This window comes from Saccopteryx bilineata, chromosome 1 (assembly GCF_036850765.1).
Source record: "Saccopteryx bilineata isolate mSacBil1 chromosome 1, mSacBil1_pri_phased_curated, whole genome shotgun sequence".
Classification (NCBI taxonomy): Eukaryota; Metazoa; Chordata; class Mammalia; order Chiroptera; family Emballonuridae; genus Saccopteryx; species Saccopteryx bilineata.
The window spans coordinates 387,203,896-387,224,355 of NC_089490.1; the positions used below are offsets into that span (position 1 = coordinate 387,203,896).

Consider the following 20,460-nt stretch of genomic DNA (forward strand, 5'->3'; position numbering starts at 1 on the left):
ATGAGTCACCAATCAGACACCCTCCACAAGTCCTGTGTCCAGAGGAGCGGCCAGGGCCTCAGAAGCCAGAGCCCCCAGCCCCAGCTGATGGAGCTGGTCCTGCACTTGCAGCAGACCATAGAGGTCTACATCACACAGCTGGAGACGGGGCACCTGCAGCAGGGCCCAGGGCTGGAGAAGCAGAGGCACAGTCAGGACACCAGGGAGCAGGAAGTCCTCCTCGTCTACTTGATGAGCCAACTGGTCAATGTCTTACAGTCTAAGGCCACAAGTAGCCTGGAGCTCCAACTGCCTTGCCTTTGCCTGGATTCTAGGCATGATATAGAAGGTGAGCGGCAGGGCCCACCCTCCAGGCAGCCTAACCAACCAAGTTACCAGCGGAGTGATTTGGAAGCTGCATTCGTCAGCTATGACCTGTCCAACCGTGGGATTGACATCTCTGCCTTATACCGCTCCAGCTTCCAGGACTACGTGACCTATCAAGGCGACCAGTACCATGAGGACAAGAACATCTTGGTAAGGATGTAAGGGGGTGGGGGGACATACTAGAGCCCCAGTCACTAGGATTTTACTGAGTCCTGTGCTAAGTACTATGCTCTCTCGCTTACTCTTCCCAGGCCTATGAAGTAGATGGCATGGTCTCCTTACAGATAAAGAAATGGCACAAAAGGGAGTGACATGCCCCAAAAGGGGAAGAGCTGGAACTGGGTTCCCCCTCTTCTCCTCTGCTTGCTTTCCCTAAACCTCTGTTCTTACCCACTAGGAGTCACTGTGGTCACAGGTGTCAGGAGCCTGCCCTCATGGAGCTCAGTCTAGTGTGATTGTTGTCAGCCATTGGGACATGAACATGAATAATGTTTCTAGGAGCACTGGGGGGGAGGCCAGCTTTGGGTGGTCTGGGAAGGTGTCCTAAAGGCTGGTGATGGTGGGAAGGTGGGTCCCCCAGGAGGGAAGAACTGCACGTGTGAGAGCTTTATGTGGGAGGGGCTGGCCGTGAATGGAGAGGGAGTTCCATGTGGCTGGAGAAAGGGCAGTGAGAGCTATGACAGGAAGTGTAGACAGGGGTAGGGGTGTTAACCTAAGGGTGACAGGGAGCCAATGAAAGTCCCTCAGCAAGGGAGGTTCACAACAGCACTCCAGCCAGAGTGTGGAGGACAGCCCAAGTCATACCCTCCTTGTGTTTCTAGCTAAGTGGCGTGTGCTCTATGACCATGTGCTTTTCTGGGGCCAGGTGAGTGAGGTACCTTCTTGGACTCTGAAGGGATGGACCTCTTGCACTGACTTAAAGGGTGCTTACATGGAAGTGGAAATAAGAGGGATGGGTACGAGGCAGGGCCTGTGGAGCTTAAGGATCCAGGCTCTGGGGCATGCAAATAGAGTTCTGACCGTCACAAAGGTCATGTGGATAGCAGGTTAACCAACCTTTCTGAATTTCACTCCCTTTAAAGCAGGAATCATCATAGAACATTTTTTCTTAGGAGTTGTGAGAATAAAGGCAATTCACACTGAGCACTTAGCCTAGTGACTCTCGTCAATAAGAACTCAATGACTGGTAGTTGGTACATAATTATTCTCTCTATGGCTCTAAAGGGGGGAATTTGCAAGCTATATGATTTTGGATCTGTGGAAAATTTTCAAACACTTAAACATGGGTCAAGTTGCTTCGTGGGGCAGGCAGTGAACTCGCCACCTGAAATCATCGGGGATGAGTGCTTATTGACGTGTTTAAAGGGGTCCTTCTGGGCTGGCCAAGAGGACTGATCGCACGTTCCTCCTACCTCCAGGGCTTCATTAACCTCGGTATCAGTGAGAACCAGCTCTGCACTGATCTGATGACTGAAAGGGTAAGCCAAGGTCCGGGCTGTGCTGGGGCCCATATTCAGGCCCAGTTCCCCCACCACGTGGTGGATGCAATTGGGGAAGAAGGTGGGGAAACAGCTTCTAGAACAGCATATGTGGCCTCCTGGATTTCCTGACTGTTTGGAGGTGTTCTCTGGATGGGTATAATTTGGGTAGGCTGACAAGGGAGGCTCTGGCCCAGGTGTATGGTTGGGTAGGTTATTAAACACTTCCAGTAAGTTATCTAGTTGTGTGATGTATATAGCAAGAAGGTTGGGCCTCCATTCATTCAGGAACATGCAGCACGTGCCCCCAATGCCCTCTGGGAGGCCCTGTGTTGTAGGGCAAATACCCACCTGCACCTTGGTGTATGATAAGGCTGTAGGGCTTCCCTGGTCTGGCTGCCCTTATGTTTTATTTGTCAACAGTTGAGTCGGAGAGATATGAACTACATCGATGAGGCCCTTCTGCAGTATTCTGACTGGAGGGGACAAGCATTGTAAGTCACCTCCAGGTCTGTGGTCTCCTGGTCCACAGGCACCAGTCCTCATGCAGGGAAGCACTCGCAGTGCCAGATGCTTGGTTGGTTAACTCCACTTCTCAGAGTAATAACTCTAGAAAATGCAGAGAGCACACTTTAGGAGGCAGTCTGGTGTAGGAAAAGAGCGCTGCCATATAACTCAAAGGCCCACGTTCTTGTCCAGACTCTCACACAAACTGCCAGTCGCCCGGGGAATTGATAGCCTTAGTCAGGAGCCCTGTAGCATGAGGTTGGATGCGTTGCTCTTTGGAAGACACTGAATGAGGAAGGCCCGGGGCCCGGGAACCAAGGTCTCTCTGGGTCTGTCCACAGCCTGAGGGAAGAAGTGGCCCGGTTCCTGACCTACTACTGCAAGGCACCTACCCAGCTTGATCCGGAAAATGTGAGTCAGTTTCCCAGCCCAGTGCCATCCTAGTGGAAGGCTGTATTTTTGAGGCACCCTGAATTTTCTAGAGGGTACAGGGAGAACCAGCAGAGACCCACCCTTAGGGCCAAGTCAGAGTGAATGCTAGTGGGCCCCAGCTTAGGAGGGGCCTGTACCTGTCCCTATCCAGGGGGGAGGATACAGGGGACAGGCACTTCATACATGGGGTTGGCTTTTGATTCTTGACTTCTGTGCATCTTCAGGTGATGGTTCTAAACAGCTGCCTCTCTGTCTTCCTGGCGCTGTCCATGGTTCTGTGTGACCCAGGTGGTAAGTCAGCGGGCTCTGCACGTGGAAATAGCAGCACGTGGGCTCCGGGCCTAAGGGAAGAACATCTTGATTCAAGGCCCTTTCCCTAAAGTGCTGGAACTCTCCTACACTGGTTACATCATCTTCCTACAACACTGCTCACAAAAATGAGGGGGTCAGGGACCGTGCAGATACTCCAGTACTTTCAGCCTTTTGTACAGTGCATTCTCACCAATGAAATAAAAGTTGGTTTTGCATCTCATTTGCATAATCAAACATCCTTTTTGACTTGTCTGATGTTCTTGTTTAATAAAAATCAAATGCTTCTTTTATTGCATTTTGAAATATCCCCTAATTTTTGTGAGCAGTATATTTCTGTAGGAGGGAGGGATTCAGACCCCTACTTAATAAGAAAATCATGTGACAGTCCTCAAGGAGGTATGCCCTAGGGAGGGTGATAATGGAAGCCAACTCATTATATTATTAGATGGATTTTGGAGCTCAACTCCACTACAGAGAGCCCTGGTAAACTGGCTTAAACTATATAGAATTTATATTCTGTATTCTCCTGCTCAAAAAAAAAAAAAAAGTCTAATGAGTTCTAGTTCAAATAAGGCTGAGAGATCTGTTCTCAATGTCCCTCCTAACAATGCCCAAACAAGAGTCTCAAACCTTAATGGGCTTCGACCTCATGGAAGGAAGTTACCGAGATGCCCAGTTTCATTCAAGCAAGTAGGTCCTTGGTTAGCTCATCAACGAGGCCAAATGGATGGGAAGGAAAGAACACATGAGGTCACCAGTTACGGACAACCCCAGTCATGTGGAGAAGGGGAGCCCTCCCTGTGCAGGGACCCGAGCCTCTGGCATTTGCCCTGGAGCTGACCAGAACTTGTGAATGACCAGTGCTCATCCTGCTTGTGAGGCTGGCGTGGTGTGTGCCCTGGCTTCTGAGCCATTCACAGCTCTATCTTTCCCTTGTCTTCTTCTCTTCTGTACCCCCAAAAGCACACTTGAGTTTTGTTCCCCAAATGTTGTTACCAGAATAGCTAACTTGTGCGGAGCCCGAGCCCAGAAGCACTAATCCCCAGGCAGGAGGGATCGCCAGAGTGACCGTCTCGGTCGGTGGAGTTGCCGCGAGTCTGGGGTCCGGTGGTGTCTGGCAGGCTGTGACTGAGGGACCCTGGACTGACTGCTTTGTCCCCCTGTGCTTCCAGAGGCCCTTCTGACCCCCACCCCCTTCCATGCTGGCTTCTCCTTTACTTCCCACCTGTATGCGAAAGTGGAGCTGATTCATGTCCACCTGGACAGGGAGGTCAGAATGGGGCCCCTTCTCCTGCTCAGCCCACCTGGGCCGTGGAATGCCCTGGGGGGACCCGAAGGTTTAGGGGTGGGGCTTGCTTCCTCCCTTATAAGCAATGGTGGGGGGAGCATGGAGACACGAGGGCAGAGAGGGCGTGTGGGACTGGTGCCTGGGCACGCAGGCGAAGGCTTGTTCGAGGTTGACAGGAAAGAGGGAGCGAAGCTGAGGAGCTGTCACTTAGGCAGCGTTTGTGTTCCAGATCACCGAGGTGAACGCCCAGCCGTTCCAGCTGACGGTGGACAAGCTGGAGGAGGCCCTGCACGAGGCGAGGCTTAAGGTAAGGAGGGCCTGGGTGTCGGGGGTGGGAGGGGCACTGCTGCCCCGGAAAGGAGTTCAGTGCTGAGACTGGGCTACAACTTTCTCCCCAAGACCGTGCACCCCCTTTCCCAGGAGAGGCAGTGCCCCGGGGCATGTCCCTGTGGGCCCCCTGAGCCCTCTCAGGGGCAGTCCCCTGAGCTCCTTCCTGCCCCGGCCTATGGGCAGTATGGTGGGGGCTTCGAGGTCCTGCCTAGGCCTTGGTTGGGTGATGTGTATTAGGTTTCCTAAATGACCTTTGGCTGAACTTGAAGTAGATGTATGGGGTTTGTGTCCACTGGGTTATGATTTTTTTTTTTTTAAGGGGAAAAAGATCAAAGGCCTTGTGCTCATCAATCCCCATAATCCTCTGGGAGACATTTACTCCCGGGACTCACTGAAGGAATACCTGGAATTTGCCAAGAGGTAGGCATTCACCCCTGGAGACTAGACAAATTCCCATTGCTCATGGACAGAAAGTCGGAACCAGAAATAATTCACTGCCTGACCTGTGGTGGCGCAGTGGATAAAGCGTCGACCTGGAAACGCTGAGGTCGCTGGTTCAAAACCCTGAACTTGCCTGGTCAAGGCACATATGGGAGTTGATGCTTCCTGCTCCTCCTCTCTCTCTTTCTCTCTCTCGCTCTCTCTCTCTCTTCCTTTCTGTCTCCTCTCTAAAATTAATAAATAAAAATAATAATTCCAGAAATAATTCACCCTAGATATTTTTACTATACTCTGTACAGGGGTGTACAGCTAAGTGACATGGGAATGAAGAAAAATGCACTCACGCACTTACCACTTTGACCAATCTTTTCTTTTTCTTTTGCCATTTCCTTTCTAGTCTTGTCCAGGTGCAGACACCTACATAACATCATCATACAGTTTTGTGCTTGTTGACTTCCTGTAGCATAAGCACTATCCCAGCATCCATCTCCCCAACTTCTTAGCCTGAGGTGTCAAGGAAGAGACTCTCAGACCTTACGGGGTAAAGCTGAAGATAGTCCCCGTAGATTTTGATGTTCCATTCCTAAGAACAAGTTCACATCAGATATGTCTGGGGTCATGAACAAGCTTCATTAGTTATGGTAGATGATCTTCTTTTTTTTTTCTTTTTGCATTTTTCCAAAGCTGGAAATGGGGAGGCAGTCAGACAGACTCCCACGTGCACCCGACTGGGATCCACCCGCACGCCCACCAGGGGGCGATGCTCTGCCCATCTGGGGCGTTGCTCTGTTGCATCCAGAGCCACTCTAGCGCCTGAGGCAGAGGCCACAGAGCCATCCCCAGCACCCGGGCCATCTTTGCTCCAATGGAGCCTCGGCTGCGGGAGGGGAGGAGAGAGACAGAGAGGAAGGAGGGGGGGGGGTGGAGAAGCAGATGGGCGTTTCTCCTGTGTGCCCTGGTCGGGAATCGAACCCGGGACTCCTGCACGCCAGGCCGACGCTCTACCACTGAGCCAACTGGCCAGGGCCTAGATGATCTTCTATTTCCTAGAAGAGATGCACTAATCCAAGCCTCATCACTAACAGACTATTTAATGGCAGAGTAGGCGGACAGGAGGAAGAGTGCTGGAAGTCACAAGCTGGCATTTGATAGCACTGGTTTCAGATCCCAGCTCCAAAACCAGCTCATGGAGGGAATTACTGTACATCTCAGAAGCCTACTCTTCATCTGTGAAAGGGAGATAATAGTACTGCTTCGAAGGGCTGTCGGGAGAATAAGCACGCTGTGCACAAGCTCTGAGCCCACCTCATGCCACTCGGTGGTCTCTGCTTCGTGACTGGAAGGTCATGCACGTCTTTTCAGTTCTGTTCCTTCTCAGTATTCCTAAGCAAGGTCTAAAGGTTCCTTCTGGTATACCAACCCCTTCCATCCTACCATGTCCCGTAGAAGGGGTGGCTGGGTGCTGGGGCAGTAGGAGAACCTGATCTGTATTCAGAGTTAACTATAAAAGAAAGTGAGTGAAGATTAGAGAGAAAACTTTGATATTGTTTCCCCCCCCCCTTTTTCATATCTTGCAGATACAACCTACATGTGATTATTGATGAGATTTACATGCTGACTGTGTTTGATGAATCTGTCACATTTCACAGTGTTCTGAGCATAGAAAGGTGAGTTGGTCTCAGCTGGAGTTGTAATGAGAACATTAGCTTCCTGCTTTTGCACAGTAAGCTCATGTGCCATAAATTTAATTGCATAAGCTTTAGGAACTGAGTTCAATACAAAAATGAGCAGAGTAAGACTTTTCTTCCCAAGTACCTTTTGGTCTAAATACCTTTTCATACATGAGATAACTTGAGGGCAAGGCAGAAAGTGCACTGTCAAAAGTTAAGGTCAACCCCCTACCCCTACAAAGGTCAGGGTAAAAGACCCCAAGTCAACTTTTTCTTCTTTCCCCTACATAGACCCCAATTCTTCATCTTTTAAATATTTCTCTATAATCTTTTATTTTATTTTATTTTGTAGGTGAGAGGAGGGTAGATAGTGAGGCAGACTACCACATGCACCCTGACCGGGACCCATCTGACAAACCCATTAGGGACCAATGCTCGAGTACTGAGCTATTTTTAGCACCTGAGGCTGATGTGTACCAGTGGAGCTATCCTCAGCACCCAGGGCCATGCTCAAACCAATTAAACCACTGGCTGTGGGAGGAAAAGAGGAAGAGAAGGGGGAGAGGGAGAGGAGGAAAAACAGATGGTCGCTTCTCCTGTGTGCCCTGACTGAGAATCAAACCTGGGACATCCATGTGCCAGGCTAATGCTCTATCTCCACTGAGCAACTGGCCAGGGCCATTTCTCTGTAATCTTGATTGTATTGTCTTTTCTCCAGTTTGCCTGACCCCAGCAGAACCCATGTGATCTGGGGCACCAGCAAGGTGAGTCCCAGCTGCCTGTCCTTGGGTAGGAAAGGAAGAAGAGCCAGGACCAGCAGGCAGACCAACCAGGAATTCCCTCCTGTGCTCTCTTTCTCTAGGGCTTTGGACTCTCTGGCATCTGTTTTGGTGCTCTGTACAGCCACAACAAGGAGGTGGTCTCTGCCGTGCACGCTTTCGGCGTCCTCCACAGCATCTCCGGCACCACCCAGCACAAGCTGTGTCGGCTGCTCCGGGACAGAGGTACTGAGCTCCATCCAGGCGTCTTGGTGGCTCATGGCCGTGGGGGATTCCTGGGTCTGCCTGGGCCTCTGACATGCCTGCGGTACACTAACAACCTATTCACTGTCTCGGGTTATTTTTTAATTTAAATTATGGGGTGACATTGGTAATAGGACTCTCTGGAGTTTAACGGTGAAGGACGAAAAGTTTGAAGGACAGGATGCAGCTCAGATGGTGTCGGATGTAGATGGGAGACAGAGGTGCTGGCCTAAAACCAGGGTGGGCTCTAAGATCCGGCTGGCTGGTAGCTCGTGCTCTGCCTGGAAAGGGGATAGTCAATCGGACTCTGAGACGTAAGGTGGGACCTTCAGAACTCGGTTGTTATGTCAAGGTCTCTTTTCCTTTTCCAATATTCTGCTTGCTCAGGCAAAGATGATAAAGAAATAAACACCCGGACTCCTCAAGTATGACTCAACCATTGTTTTTTCAATCCCTGGTCCACCAGAAATTTCATGCCAGTTCGGGAAAGAGTTAACCACCCTGGGGTTGGATGAAGACCAGACTCTATAATCTTCATACACCCTCGGGGTGGTTAACTCTTTCAGACTGGCACGGAATTTCTGGTGGACTAGCAGTGGTCTGCGGGCTGGGAACTGAAAAACACGACTCCGTCTTCCAGGGTGCCCAAATGCGAGCTGCCATCCGGGCACGCTGCTGTGGCTCCATCTGGGGCCCCTGCATTCTTCTGCCCCTTGGGTCCCGCGTACATGCTGGCTTCAGGGAGAACGTCCCCCTTCAGTGCCACGGCCCCGTCATAGAGAAGGGCCCCTTTCTTTAATTCCCTGTGTTCATTAGAACATATGGCAATCTAGCTGATTCAAATTAAAAGCTGGGATACAATAAAAATAAGCTAAAGTAACCAGCTAATTCGGTTTAGAAAATAATTTACTTTCATCTTGCGGTGAGTAAAAGGGTAGGTAGGAGAAATCCAACTAGATGTTTCCATATATGGGGCCAGGCCCTTTGATTATCAGCAGAAACCAGTTTCCAGATGCGCCTTGAACACTGGTATTCAACATGGGCTGCATATGGGGATTATGTGGGGATCTTAAATAGATTCTAGATGATCTGATCTGCGCAAGAGGCAAGGGGGGTTTGAGTACCTGCTGCCTGCTCCCTCGTCAGCAGCATCGGCCCGATAGAGAGGGGTGCCTGGCTGCTGGCCGCAGGGATGCAAACTGAAACGGAGCACTCCTGCTGGTTGACCGAGAAGCCCACTGTCTCCTCCAGAGCCATAGGTAGGAGCTGAGGGTTGGGTTGGATGCCGTCAGCTCAAACATAATACCATCAGTCTTGGATAGAACTAGCTGCCAGGAAGCCTATGTAGGGAGCATGTGGTAAAGAACCCTGGGCAGCTCTATGCCATAAGACCCGTGACAGTGTTCTTCCCCGACCTGTGCAGAATGGATCGACAAGGTGTACCTGCCCGCTAATCGCTCCCGGCTGCAGGCAGCTCACAGGTACGTCACTAACAAGCTGAAGGCACTGAAGGTCCCCTTTCTCAGTTGTGGCTCTGGCCTCTGTGTCTGGATCAGCTTGAAAAAGGTGAGCTCTGGGAGTGAGGACAGGTGTGCGTGGGCAGACCTGCTGATGGGTCTTGGGCTCAGCTCTGTCCCTCTGCCTTCCCTAGTACCTGGACCCGTGCACATTTGAGGAAGAGCAGCTCCTTTATCGTCGCTTCCTGCGAAACAAGCTGATATTGTCCCCTGGCAAGTCCTACATGTGTAAGGAGCCTGGCTGGTTCCGCCTCACCTTTGCGAATAAACCTTTCCACCTAAAAGTCGGTGAGTGGCGCTAAGTTCCCTCTCTTGGCATCTCCTACTCCTGCATAATCCAATAACCAAGTCTCACCGTATTGGCCTTTAGTAGCCTATAGCTTTAGTGGCCTATGGCCTAGTGCAGAAGGTTTGCACTTTCATATTTTGACTGAGCTCCTTTGAAAACAGGGAGTATATGCACCTGCCATTGAGCAGGACATTGGGACTGATGAGAAGTGGTTCTCTGCCCTGTGGGGCTTGAGTCCGTAGGTGAGATAGTCGGGTAGGTGATCATGGACGTCCCTGGGTGTTATTCTCTGGAGTTCAGAGTTCAGATTCTCCTCTAAAGGTTATGAAAGCATGACATTCACTTTACAATGATCTGTTGCATCTCACCACATGCTGGACACTGTTCTACCTTCTGGGAACAGAGCAGTGAGGACAGAACATTTGTTACAGAACATGCTTTTGAGTTAAGGTGGAGAACAGCCTGAGTGAGGGGACACTGGAGGCAGTAGAAAACTTGACGAGTCCAGGACATAGCCAGGTTAGAGGACTTGCTATGAGACATGGCGGGGTCTTGCAGGCACACACTGTGACAATGAAGCTGGAAAGGAGCCACTGGGGGTGCAGTGGGCACACTGGGAAATTCATCCCAAAGAACGGTGGGCTGGACGTCCTGAACGAGAGGCTCAGTGGTGGTCCGCGCTCCCTGGGGATCCGGGACCCACCTGCAGACCCGCTCATTCGGTCTTCCTTTGGCCCCTCCAGCCATGCACCGGTTCAGTCAGGCACTGGCCGACCAGAAGCAGGAGTGGATAGAGAAGCAGCTGGCGGACGCGATGCGGGAGGACGCGGTCTGCCTCCCGCTGGGCAGCTCCCGCCAGTCATCGGCCTCTGGTCCAGAGAAGACTGAGGTACGGACCTGCTGACAGAGCCGGCAGTGGGCTCCTCCGGAAATGGGTCCATCCGACCCAGTCAGCACCCTCCCTAAGCTGAGCATCTGACACTTTGAGGACTTGCCTCTTTTACTCTCTGCTAGCCATGGTGTGTGGGCAGAATGTTTTTATGGGGGTTGGGGTGGGAAAACCTAGGGAAACAAAGGGAGCTCTCTGCATCCCTTTTTAGATGGGTTTGTTTTTATATTTGATTCCTAATAAAAGTCTATATTCTCTTAAACTCCGGGCCTGTTTTATTTCTTTCTAACTCTTCATAATCACTTTTGGGAACTATTAATTTTTTTGTCCTTTTTATTTTTAAATTCTAAGGCAGGTTATTATGATTTTTTAAAGATTTTATTCATTGAGAAAGAATAGAGAGAGAAAGGCAAGGGAGGAGTGGGAAGCATCCACTCGTAGTAGTTGGCTCCCGTGTGTGCCTCCGCCGGGCAAGCCCTGGGTTTTGAACCGGCAACATTAGCATTCCAGGTCATGCTCTACCTGCTGCGCCACCACAGGTCAGGCCTAAGGCAGGTTATATATGAAGAATACTGTCTGGGGCAGACAAGAAAGGACAGGATGAAATGACCCTGACTGATGGCACATTTTCTAGGGTTGGATGCAGTGTCTTATACGATCCTAACCAGATCACACCCACCTTCCACAAGAGTGGCCAGATGGTAGGGTGGTGGTACAGTTTGGTATCATTCCGGATGTTCCTGCTTCCAAATACAAGCTCTTTCCCTTCTTGCCTTTTCAAAGAGCTTTTAAAATGACTCTCTGGTGCCAAGTCTGGGTCCTCCATTTTTATCTCTAGATAGTTTTCAAGCTCTCCGTACACCGCCCTTGGGCATCTCTGCAGAGCCCTGGCACATCTGGGCTTGAGTCCGAGCACTGATGCTGTGGAATGGGCTACCATCATTTTATAGATGATGAGACAGCTTTTAGCACCGGCTGATGACTTCGGTCAGTTGTTGGGATTTGTGACCCTCCTCTCTCTTTTGGGTCCAGGTTTGGTGGTTTATTGTTCCTCAGTGACAGTCTTCTGTTTTCTTTTATAATAAAAAAGCATACCAACAAATCCTGATTCTTCAAGGTTTAATTCTAGACAAAGGTTCTTTAGAAACTGACTATAGCTACTAGAAACAGAAAGGAATTCACTGGATGAATGAGGGATCTCACTGGGTCAGAAAAGAAGGTACAGACGGAAACCAGAGAGGCTCTTGGGATGTGTGAAATGGGAGCTAATATACTGCCCTTGAAGGCAGTTTGCTATACACACATTCACAGTTCTCTACACATCATCTGTATTGATACCTTCGGAAAACATGGCCTAGAACAAAGGCAGTTAGTACGCTTGCGTGCAAGATGGGCCGTAAGGTGAGAGACCACATCCAGCAATAGTTGTGACCTTGCTAAATTCACTTATTAACCCTCATTGTTTGGGGAGGGGGTTATTTGAATTTTCAGTGGTCGCAATCGTTGCTGATAAAGATAATTTTCCTTTGTCTTTTTCAGTATTTATTTCTTATTTTTCTGTTCTAATCACGTTGCCGAGAACACCCAGTACAGTGTTGAAAAGTGGTGAGAGAGGACATCCTTGTTTCGTCTTCAGTCTTAGCTGGAAAATGTATGATGTTGCTGTGTTTTTCCTATTGCCTTTTCCCATATAGAAAAGTTTCCTGTAGTACTAGTTTGTTGAGAGTTTTATCATTAAGGGACTTTAATTTTGTCAGATGTTTTTATCTGTGCCTCTAGAGATGATATAATTCTTTTAAAATTATTAATGTGGTAAAATATATTAATTTTTTTAAAATGTTAAGCCAATGTCATGCTCCTGCAACAAACCCCATAGAGTTGTGATGCATCATTCTTTATATATTGTTGGATTTGATATTAAGAATTTTACATCTCTTTTCATGAAGGACATTGTGCCATATATAAATATATATATTTATTTTTATTTTATTATTTTATTTTATTTTTTGTGGTAATGCATTGTTGGTTTTGGTTTCAGGATAAAACTAACCTCAAATGTTTTGAGAAGTTTCTTTCCTTAATTTTCTGAAAGTTTGTGTCAAATTTGACTTTTAAAATATTCAAGTATCTGGAAAGTCACCTGTAAAGCCAGTTGTATCTGTAGTGTTTTGTGGCAAGGTTTTCACTCATGACTTAAACTTCTGTAACAGATATAGGGACATTCAAATTGTCTTTCTTTTTAAAAAATTTCCCATTATTTGAGAGAGAGAAAGAGAGGAAGAGGGAAAGAGAGGGAGAGAGAGAAAGAGAGAGAGAGAGAGGCATCAACTTGTTGTTTCCCTTAGTTGTTCCATTCAGTTGTGTACTCACTGGTCACTTCTCCTACGTGCCCTGACGAGGGATCGAAGCAGCAATCTCTGGTGCACCAGGTCAACACTTGATCCAATGAGCCACCTGGCCAGGACCTCTTATTTTCCATTTCTTGTGTCAGTTTTGGCAATTTGTGTCTTTCAAGAAAATGTGTCCACTCCATCTAATTTTAATAATTGACATGATGAGGGAATATTATAAACAATTTTATGCCTTTAATATCTGCAGAATCTAGAGTATTAATCTCTTTCTACTTTTCTGATATTGAAATGTTTTTTTTTTCTTTTTTTATTATTATTTTTCTATTTTTTTGTGTTTTTCTGAAGTGAGAAGCAGGGTGGCAGAGAGACAGATTCCTACATGCGCCTAACAGGAATCCACCCACATGCCCACCAGGGGGTAATGCTCTGCTCATCTGGGGCATTGCTCTGTTACAACCAGAGCCATTCTAGTGCCTGAGGCGGAGGCCATGGAACCATCCTTAGCGCCAGGGCCAACTTTGCTACAATGGAGCCCTGGCTGCAGGAGGGGAAGAGAGAGATAGAGAGAAAGGAGATTTGATTCCTGGCTGGGGACTTCCACACGCCAGGCCGATGCTCTACCACTGAGCCAACTGGCCAGGGCTGAAATGTTTTTTTTAATCAGTTAATCTAAATCAGGGGTAGTCAACCTTTTTATACCTACCACCCACTTTTGTATCTCTGTTAGTAGTAAAATTTTCTAACCCCCCACTGGTTCCACAGTAATGGTGATTTATAAAGTAGGGAAGTAATTTTACTTTATAAAATTTATAAAGCAGAGTTATAGCAAGTTAAAGCATATAATAATAATTACCAAGTACTTTATGTCAGATTTTTGCTAAGTTTGGCAGAATAAATCTTTCTAAAACAATTTACTATAGTTAAATCTATCTTTTATTTATACTTTGGTTGCTCTGCTACTGCCCACCATGAAAGCTGGAATGCCCACTAGTGGGCAGTAGGAACCAGGTTGACTACCACTGATCTAAATGTTTATAAATGATCTTTTCGAAGAACCAACTTGGTTTCATTGATTTTTCTTTACTGTTTCTGTTTACTTTTTACTCTAATCTTTATTTCCTTTGGGTTTAAGTTGATCTTTTTCTAGCTTCTTAATGTAGAAACTTAGGTTATTGGTTTTAAGCTTTTTTTTTTTTTCTAATAAAAGAATTTAAATCAGCCCAGTCTGTGGAGGTACAGTGGCTAAAGCATCGACCTGGAATGCTGAGGTCACCGGTTTGAAACCCTGGGCTTGCCTGGTCAAGGCACATATGACAAGCAATCGTTGAATAACTAAAATGATGCAACTATGAGTTGATACTTCTCGCACCCCTCTCCTCTCTCTGTAAAATCAATAAATCTTAAAAAAATTTTAAAATCTATTTATCTCTCCAAGCATTGCTTTATAATTTTGATATGTTGGGTTCTTATGATCATTCAACTTTCTAATTTCCCTTGTGATATTTCTTTGTTACCTATGATTTATCTAGTGTATGTATGTCCCTTAGTTTCCAAATATTTGGAGATTGTACAGTTAGCTTTGTTAATAATCTATATTTTAGTTTCACTGTGATTAGAGAACATAAACTATGATTTCAATCCTTTCAATATATTGAGATTTGTTTATGACTAAGTGTAGGTCTATCTTGGTCAGTGTCTCTTAGGCACTTGAAGTGAATTCTGCAGTTACTGGGTGTGGTGCTCTACAAATATCAATTAGGTCAAATTTGCTTTGTAGTGTTTAAATCTTCTGATTCTTACTGTCATTTTATTAATTTATTCTATATGTTACTAAGAGAAGGGTGCTAAATTTTCCAACTATCATTATTGATTTGTCTATTTCTACCTTTTGTTCTGTCACTTTCTGTTTTACAGATTTTGAATATTTGTTATTAGGGGTGTAAACATCTTAAATTGTTTGTTATCCTAATTTCTTAATCATTTTAATATTAAATGTCATTTTAATTTCTGGTAATTTCTTTTTGAAGTCTACCATGTCAGATGTTATTACAAATACTTCAGATTTCTTATGTTTTTTTTTCTTTCATTTTTGTGTGTGCTAAAGTAAACCTAATGTAAAATGTTAACCATATTAACCATTTTTAAGTGCACAGTTGAGTGGTTTACAATACATTCACGCTGATGTGCAGCCCTCAGAACCATCCATTCCCATAACTCTTTCTATTCTGTAAACCTGAAAATCTATACCTAATAATTACCCATCATCCCCTTCCCTCAGCCATTGGCAACTCTCAGGTTCCTTTCTGCCCCTATGATTTTGACTACTCACGCACCTCACGTGGAATCATATACTATTTGTCCTTTTGTGACTGGTTTATTTCACTCAGTATAATGTCCTCAAAGTTCATCTACATTGTAGCATGTCAGAGATTTCCTTCCTTTTTGAGGCTGAATAATATTTCATTGTATGGACATTTTGCTTATCCTTTCATCTGATGATGGACACCTTAGTTGCTTCCTTGTTTTTCCTATTGTGAATAATGGTGCTACGAACACGGTGCACAAATGTCTTTGAGACCCTGCTTTCAGTTATTTTGGGCCTATAATACTCAGAAGTGAAATAGCTGGGTCAGATCATAAATCTATTTTTAATTTTTGGAGGAAACTCCATGCTGTTTCCCACAGCAGCTGTACCAGTTTACATTTCTGCCTGCATGCAGCTCATAAGGATTCCAATTTTGCTGCATTCTTGCCAACACCTGTTTTCTGTTTTTTGGACAGTAGCCATCTTCTGATGATTGTTATCTGTGTGGAATTTTTCCAATTTTACTTTTAACCATTTATCTTTTAATGTATGTCTTGCAAACACCATAAACTTGCATTTTTGGTGTTGTATCCAGTCTGATCTTTTTTTTTTCAGTCTGATCTTTTAATTGGTCCTTAGTCATTCTAGTTAGCATAATTATTAATGTGGTTGGAGTTAGTTAACTATCTTTTCTATTTGTCATATGCTCTTCACACATTTTTCCTTCCTGCTCGCCTTCTTTCAGATTAATCAAGCATTATTTAGTACCTATTCTATTGCCTTTTCGGCTTCTTAGTTATACCCTTTGATTTTTAAAAAAATGTTTGCTGTGTGTATGTGTGTGTATTTCAAGTGCCCTGGTGAGAAGTCCACAGTCCTTATCATGGTTTATTTACAAAGATTCATGACCTGACTGACTCCTGCTTCTGTGTCCAGCCTTTCTTCCAAACCTGGTAATTTCAGAGGAATTGCATTTGTACTGTTCATTCATGTTCAACATTGACCCTAACCTTCAAGGCCCTATCAGAAATGCCCCTTCTGCTCTAACACCCCACTGTCCAGCTGGCTAACTCGGACTTATCCTTCAGAACTCAACCATCACTGTCTTAAGTGAATGTAGGTGTACGTAGGGCTTCCTGGGTGGGGCCAGTGCATGTGCTTGTGGGGGTAGTTAAAATCTCCCTGCTGTATGCTCCCATAGCTCTCAGCAACCCCTTTCTTAACGGCTATCACATGTGTGTGTCTGCCTGGCCAATCAGCCATACAGGTCCACTGTTGGATTTGCTCATAACTGCATCCCAGCATTTTGCAGAGATCTGGCACAAAACAGGCATTCAGTAAGATTGGTTATCTAAATTAAATATATAGAATGTTGTACTTGAACAGAGAGAACTACATATCTTATTTTACAGGACAAAACACAGAGAAAAAGTCATGAGAACTGCTTGAGGTCACAGTGTTAATTACTGGCAAGGCCAACGTGAAGAGGAATGGAGAGGTCACAGACAGTCAAGTCTTCCAATCATACTTGACCTGAGGGAACCTGCTGCTGTCCTTTTATGGGGAAAGGAGACTCTTCTACCCACGGTTCTGAGCATGCCCGGCCCTGGGTAGTAAAGCCCCGGAATATGATGGGTCCATCGTAGACTTTATAATGTACCATAGAACGAAAGGGGGGAAAATGACAAACTCTGGTGGAAAACTCTCATGGGGAAGGATGCCCTCGCTTTAATCTGGAAAGGCTTCTATGTGGGCCACAGCCAGGCATACAGTAGCCAAGAAACTTCCGTGGCTCGAGGTGCCTCAACATTGGGGCACTAAACCAGGAAGCAGAGGGAGGCGTCCCAAAGAGCCAGCGGGGTTGACCAGAGCCAGGAGGCGGCCCCGCGCTCAGGCGTCAGAGCGCGGAGGTGGCGGCAGGTGGCCTGCCCCTTCCTGGACCCCTTCCCCTTCTCTGCCCTCTCCTCCCTGCGACCGTATGTGCGCCCCCTATCGCGCAGGCCCATGGAGGTGTCCTGCGGCTTCGGTCGCGAGGGGGCGACCTGCGCCCTTACCAGCTGTGTAAGCCCCGGCCCGGCACGGACACGGACATTCCCTGGGCGGGTCCCCTGCGCAAACGGCGCCGAGGGCGTGTCTGGGCCGAGGAAACGACACTGATTGCGCGTCTGCCGAGTCCCGCGTAGCTCCTCCAGCTTGGCCAGGTCGGTGTGACCCCGCGGTGCACACAGGTAGCCCCCTCCCCTTGTGGGGGGCTCCAGGACTCTGAGAAAGTCTGTCCTTCCGTCTCGGAGCCCTGTGTGCGCATCACACTTCCTGCTCGGGGGACCCCCCCCCCCCCCCCCCCCCCCCCCGGCAGAGGCCCAGGCGCCTTTCTGTCCGCTCCTTAGCGGGGTCCGTCCGAGCTGTGGATTCGCCGCGGCCCTCGCTCCTGCGCGGCACAGAGTGGGTGTCCGGCCTCAGTCCCGGCCTCGCCCGCGGGGCCCGTCGGCAGGCCTGGGCTCGGAAGGGGCGGGGAGCGCACTGGGGAGCCCAGGCAATGGGGGAGGACCCCAGAGAAGACTGAGCAGAGCACAAATTAGCGGGAGCCCTGGGGTCCCTGTGCTGGCGGCTGGCCCCTCGTCATTGGGTGTTTCCCCTGTTATTTGTTGTGTGAGGCTTGTCCATTTTGATTGGGAAAATCAGGGAGGATTTTATAATATATTTTACTGCACTTCGGCCATGAGCCAGGATTTAGCGCTTTATCTACATTAATATATCCTCACTGCTACCCTGTGAAGCAGTTACGGTTAAGTCCACGGTGCGGATTAGAAAACTGCCTTGGAAAGACAGGAAGCAGAAGAGCTCCCATCTGCTCCAAGGATGAGACCCCCCCCAGTCCAGGCCCACAGCGCCCACCATTGAGAGGGAAGAGGGTAGCCTGGAGCTCTGCCAGGTGCCTGCACTTGCAGAGATCCCCACTGGCCACCCATCAGTCCCTCCCCAAGTTCTGCTTCAGACCACCAACACGCCCACCCCACCATTTACCCATACTTAACATCAGTCACCACTTCACCCCATCCCCACCCACCCCCTTCCCCGGGATTGCACGCTCTTTCTGCTTGAAGTCAGAATATTTTAACCTGGCTTTTTGAAATTGAGGTCAGCAAAAATGGAAAAAGACCAGTGGTGACCCCTTAGCCTACAGAATGAAAAACCCACAAAAACAAAACAAACTAAACCTGCTATATAGTAAGTAAAGTCTATAAAAGTAGCAAGTGCAAAAAAAAAAAAAAAAGCAAGTGCAGACCCTGGCACAATATATTCTTAACAGAATTTCTGTGAAGTGGTTGCACACATGATTACAACTAGTCAGGGACCCAGGAAACAATTAGTATATAAAATTAAAGAACAGGCAGGTGAGGGGGGCATGACTCCCAGTTCATTTTTGGTACCTGGTCCTGTGGGAAGTGCTTGATCAGACATTGAGTGCTTTGTTTCTTTGCAGATGTTCACCTTTACTAAGAAGGAATCCAGAGCCCCTGCCACCTGTCTGGGCTCAGCCTCCACACAGGGCCTGGACAGTAACTACGGGGATAGTCTGGAAAGAGAATGCGCCCGAAAAACAGACCAGAAGCTGTTGGAGCTCTATGGAGTGGGTGATCCCGCCCCCACGTTCTCCTCAAATAGCGCCCACCTGTCCTCCAGAGGGAGAATCATTAAATGGTTCTGGGACTCAGCGGAGGAGGGTTACCGGACCTACCACATGGATGAGTATGATGAGGATAAGAACCCCAATGTAAGCGAAGCCCTCCCTCCCACTGGGGCCCAATAAAGGACTGCTGGGTGGGATACCCTACCTTGACCAACAGGACAGCATGTAGCTTGCTTTTGTAAGGTTGGACTTATGGTTCTCAGACTTCCAAAAGGGTTCTGATGTAGCCTAGGGAGTCCCTAGTTTATTCCCTGGATCAGAAAATGGCCCAGTTATCACTTTGGGGACTTCGATGTGTGAGGGAGGGATCTAAGAACCACAGAATGCTCTAATGTGAACTCTGACCCATCAACTATGCAACTTTAGAGCTGGGACAGAACTAGGGTTTGGGTCACAGCTATTTTCCTTATGGGTTGTGTATTCCTGAGCTAATTATTTCACCTCTTTGAACTTCAGTTCATCTCCTCATCTCCTAAATGAGCCAATGGTGCGTGTTCTGTAGGACGGTCCCAGTGGAATGAGAGCGATTATGTGAAGCGATTATGTGAAGTTGTTGGCACGGTGCTTCCACACGGAGCGCTCAGGAAGTGATAGCTGCTATTGTTGGTAATGGTATCCGTCCTGGTTATTACAAGTTATTACCAGTAATCCCTTCAGAGGGCATAGAGCTGTTGCAAATAACCTTAAACAATCTAATTGTTGAGCATCTACCAGGTGCTGGGCACTGTTCTAGATGCTGGGATTATAGCAGTGACCAAAAATTAAGTTTCTGCCCTTGTGGAGTCTATAGTGCAGTGGAGGAGACAGACGGGAAACATTTAGATATAGGTATAGATGTAGTTAGAGTGATAAGTGCTGCAGAGAAAAACAACGCAGGCTAAAGAGAGGAAAGAATGATGCGGTGGGTGGGCTGGGGATGTTGCTATTTTAGGTGAGATGGTCCCAGAAGGCCAATTCAATAAGGTGACATTTGAGCAGAGACCTGAAAAAAGTAAGGGTTTGTGTTAGTAATCTACGGCTGTCTAACACATTACTTCAAATCTCAGCAGTTTAAAGCAACCATTTTGTGGTTTCCGAGGTTCAGGAATCTGGGCAGGTGCCTCAGGCTGCCGGGCTGCTGTGAGGTCGAGGTGGAGCTGGGGCTTCAGGCTCATCTGGCGTGGGGGAAGATCCGCTGTCAAGCTGACTTCCGAGGCTGCTGGCAGGACTCAGTCCCTCACCAGAGAGTGTCTCCACAGAACTGCCTCATGACATGAGGAGACAGAGTAGGCAAGAAAAGAAGTAGGAGAGCTAGTGTGGTGACGCACACAAGAAATCCCGGCGGCTTGACCAGGGCCTTGGCAGCGGAGGGGAGAAGTGGTCGGACTGTGCGTGCATTCTGAAGGGAGCAGTGACAGGGTTGCAGGTGGGTCAGCGGTGGCTGGAGGAGCCTGCCAGTGTGTCCCCCAGAGCGTTAGAGGAGCATTGCCTTCCATTTGTCATCATCGTAGCTCATTCAAGCTCTACTTTTTCACTCTCCCTTCCTCTGCCCCCTTCCCCCGCTTCCCTGATAACTCAGAAGTCAGCAGTTAC

The 20,460-nt window shown here is 47.7% G+C and overlaps 2 protein-coding genes across 3 annotated transcripts in view; both read left to right on the top strand.

The window, feature by feature from the left end:
* LOC136319679 (probable inactive 1-aminocyclopropane-1-carboxylate synthase-like protein 2) lies at window positions 1–17,380 on the top strand. The gene is made up of 15 exons (XM_066252815.1): window positions 1–516; window positions 1,785–1,844; window positions 2,268–2,338; window positions 2,693–2,762; window positions 3,008–3,074; window positions 4,268–4,365; window positions 4,613–4,690; window positions 5,033–5,133; window positions 6,732–6,821; window positions 7,543–7,588; window positions 7,687–7,828; window positions 9,270–9,412; window positions 9,498–9,651; window positions 10,396–10,541; window positions 17,198–17,380. Exons 1-15 carry the CDS (start codon window positions 1–3, stop codon window positions 17,378–17,380), a joined length of 1,965 nt encoding a protein of 654 aa, XP_066108912.1.
* The window catches only part of ACCS (1-aminocyclopropane-1-carboxylate synthase homolog (inactive)), a 16,384-nt gene continuing 13,065 nt past the window's right edge, over window positions 17,142–20,460 (top strand). The window contains exons 1-2 of one of the 2 annotated variants that reach the window (XM_066251325.1): window positions 17,142–17,398; window positions 18,682–18,972. In XM_066251325.1, the coding sequence (XP_066107422.1) occupies window positions 18,682–18,972 (291 nt within the window). In that variant the 5' untranslated portion in view covers window positions 17,142–17,398. Of the gene's footprint in view, window positions 17,426–18,681; window positions 18,973–20,460 lie in introns of both variants that reach the window. The other variant, XM_066251326.1, reaches the window with a different exon arrangement.

What these genes read in the sequence shown, in the direction of transcription:
- LOC136319679 (XM_066252815.1), top strand. Translation starts at nt 1, where the DNA reads ATGAGTCACCAATCAGACACCCTCCACAAGTCCTGTGTCCAGAGGAGC. An exon ending in ACCTTTCCACCTAAAAGTCG is followed by an intron (nt 9,652 to 10,395) that starts GTGAGTGGCGCT and finishes TGGCCCCTCCAG; the next exon opens with CCATGCACCGGTTCAGTCAG. An exon ending in CTGGTCCAGAGAAGACTGAG is followed by an intron (nt 10,542 to 17,197) that starts GTACGGACCTGC and finishes CCTATCGCGCAG; the next exon opens with GCCCATGGAGGTGTCCTGCG.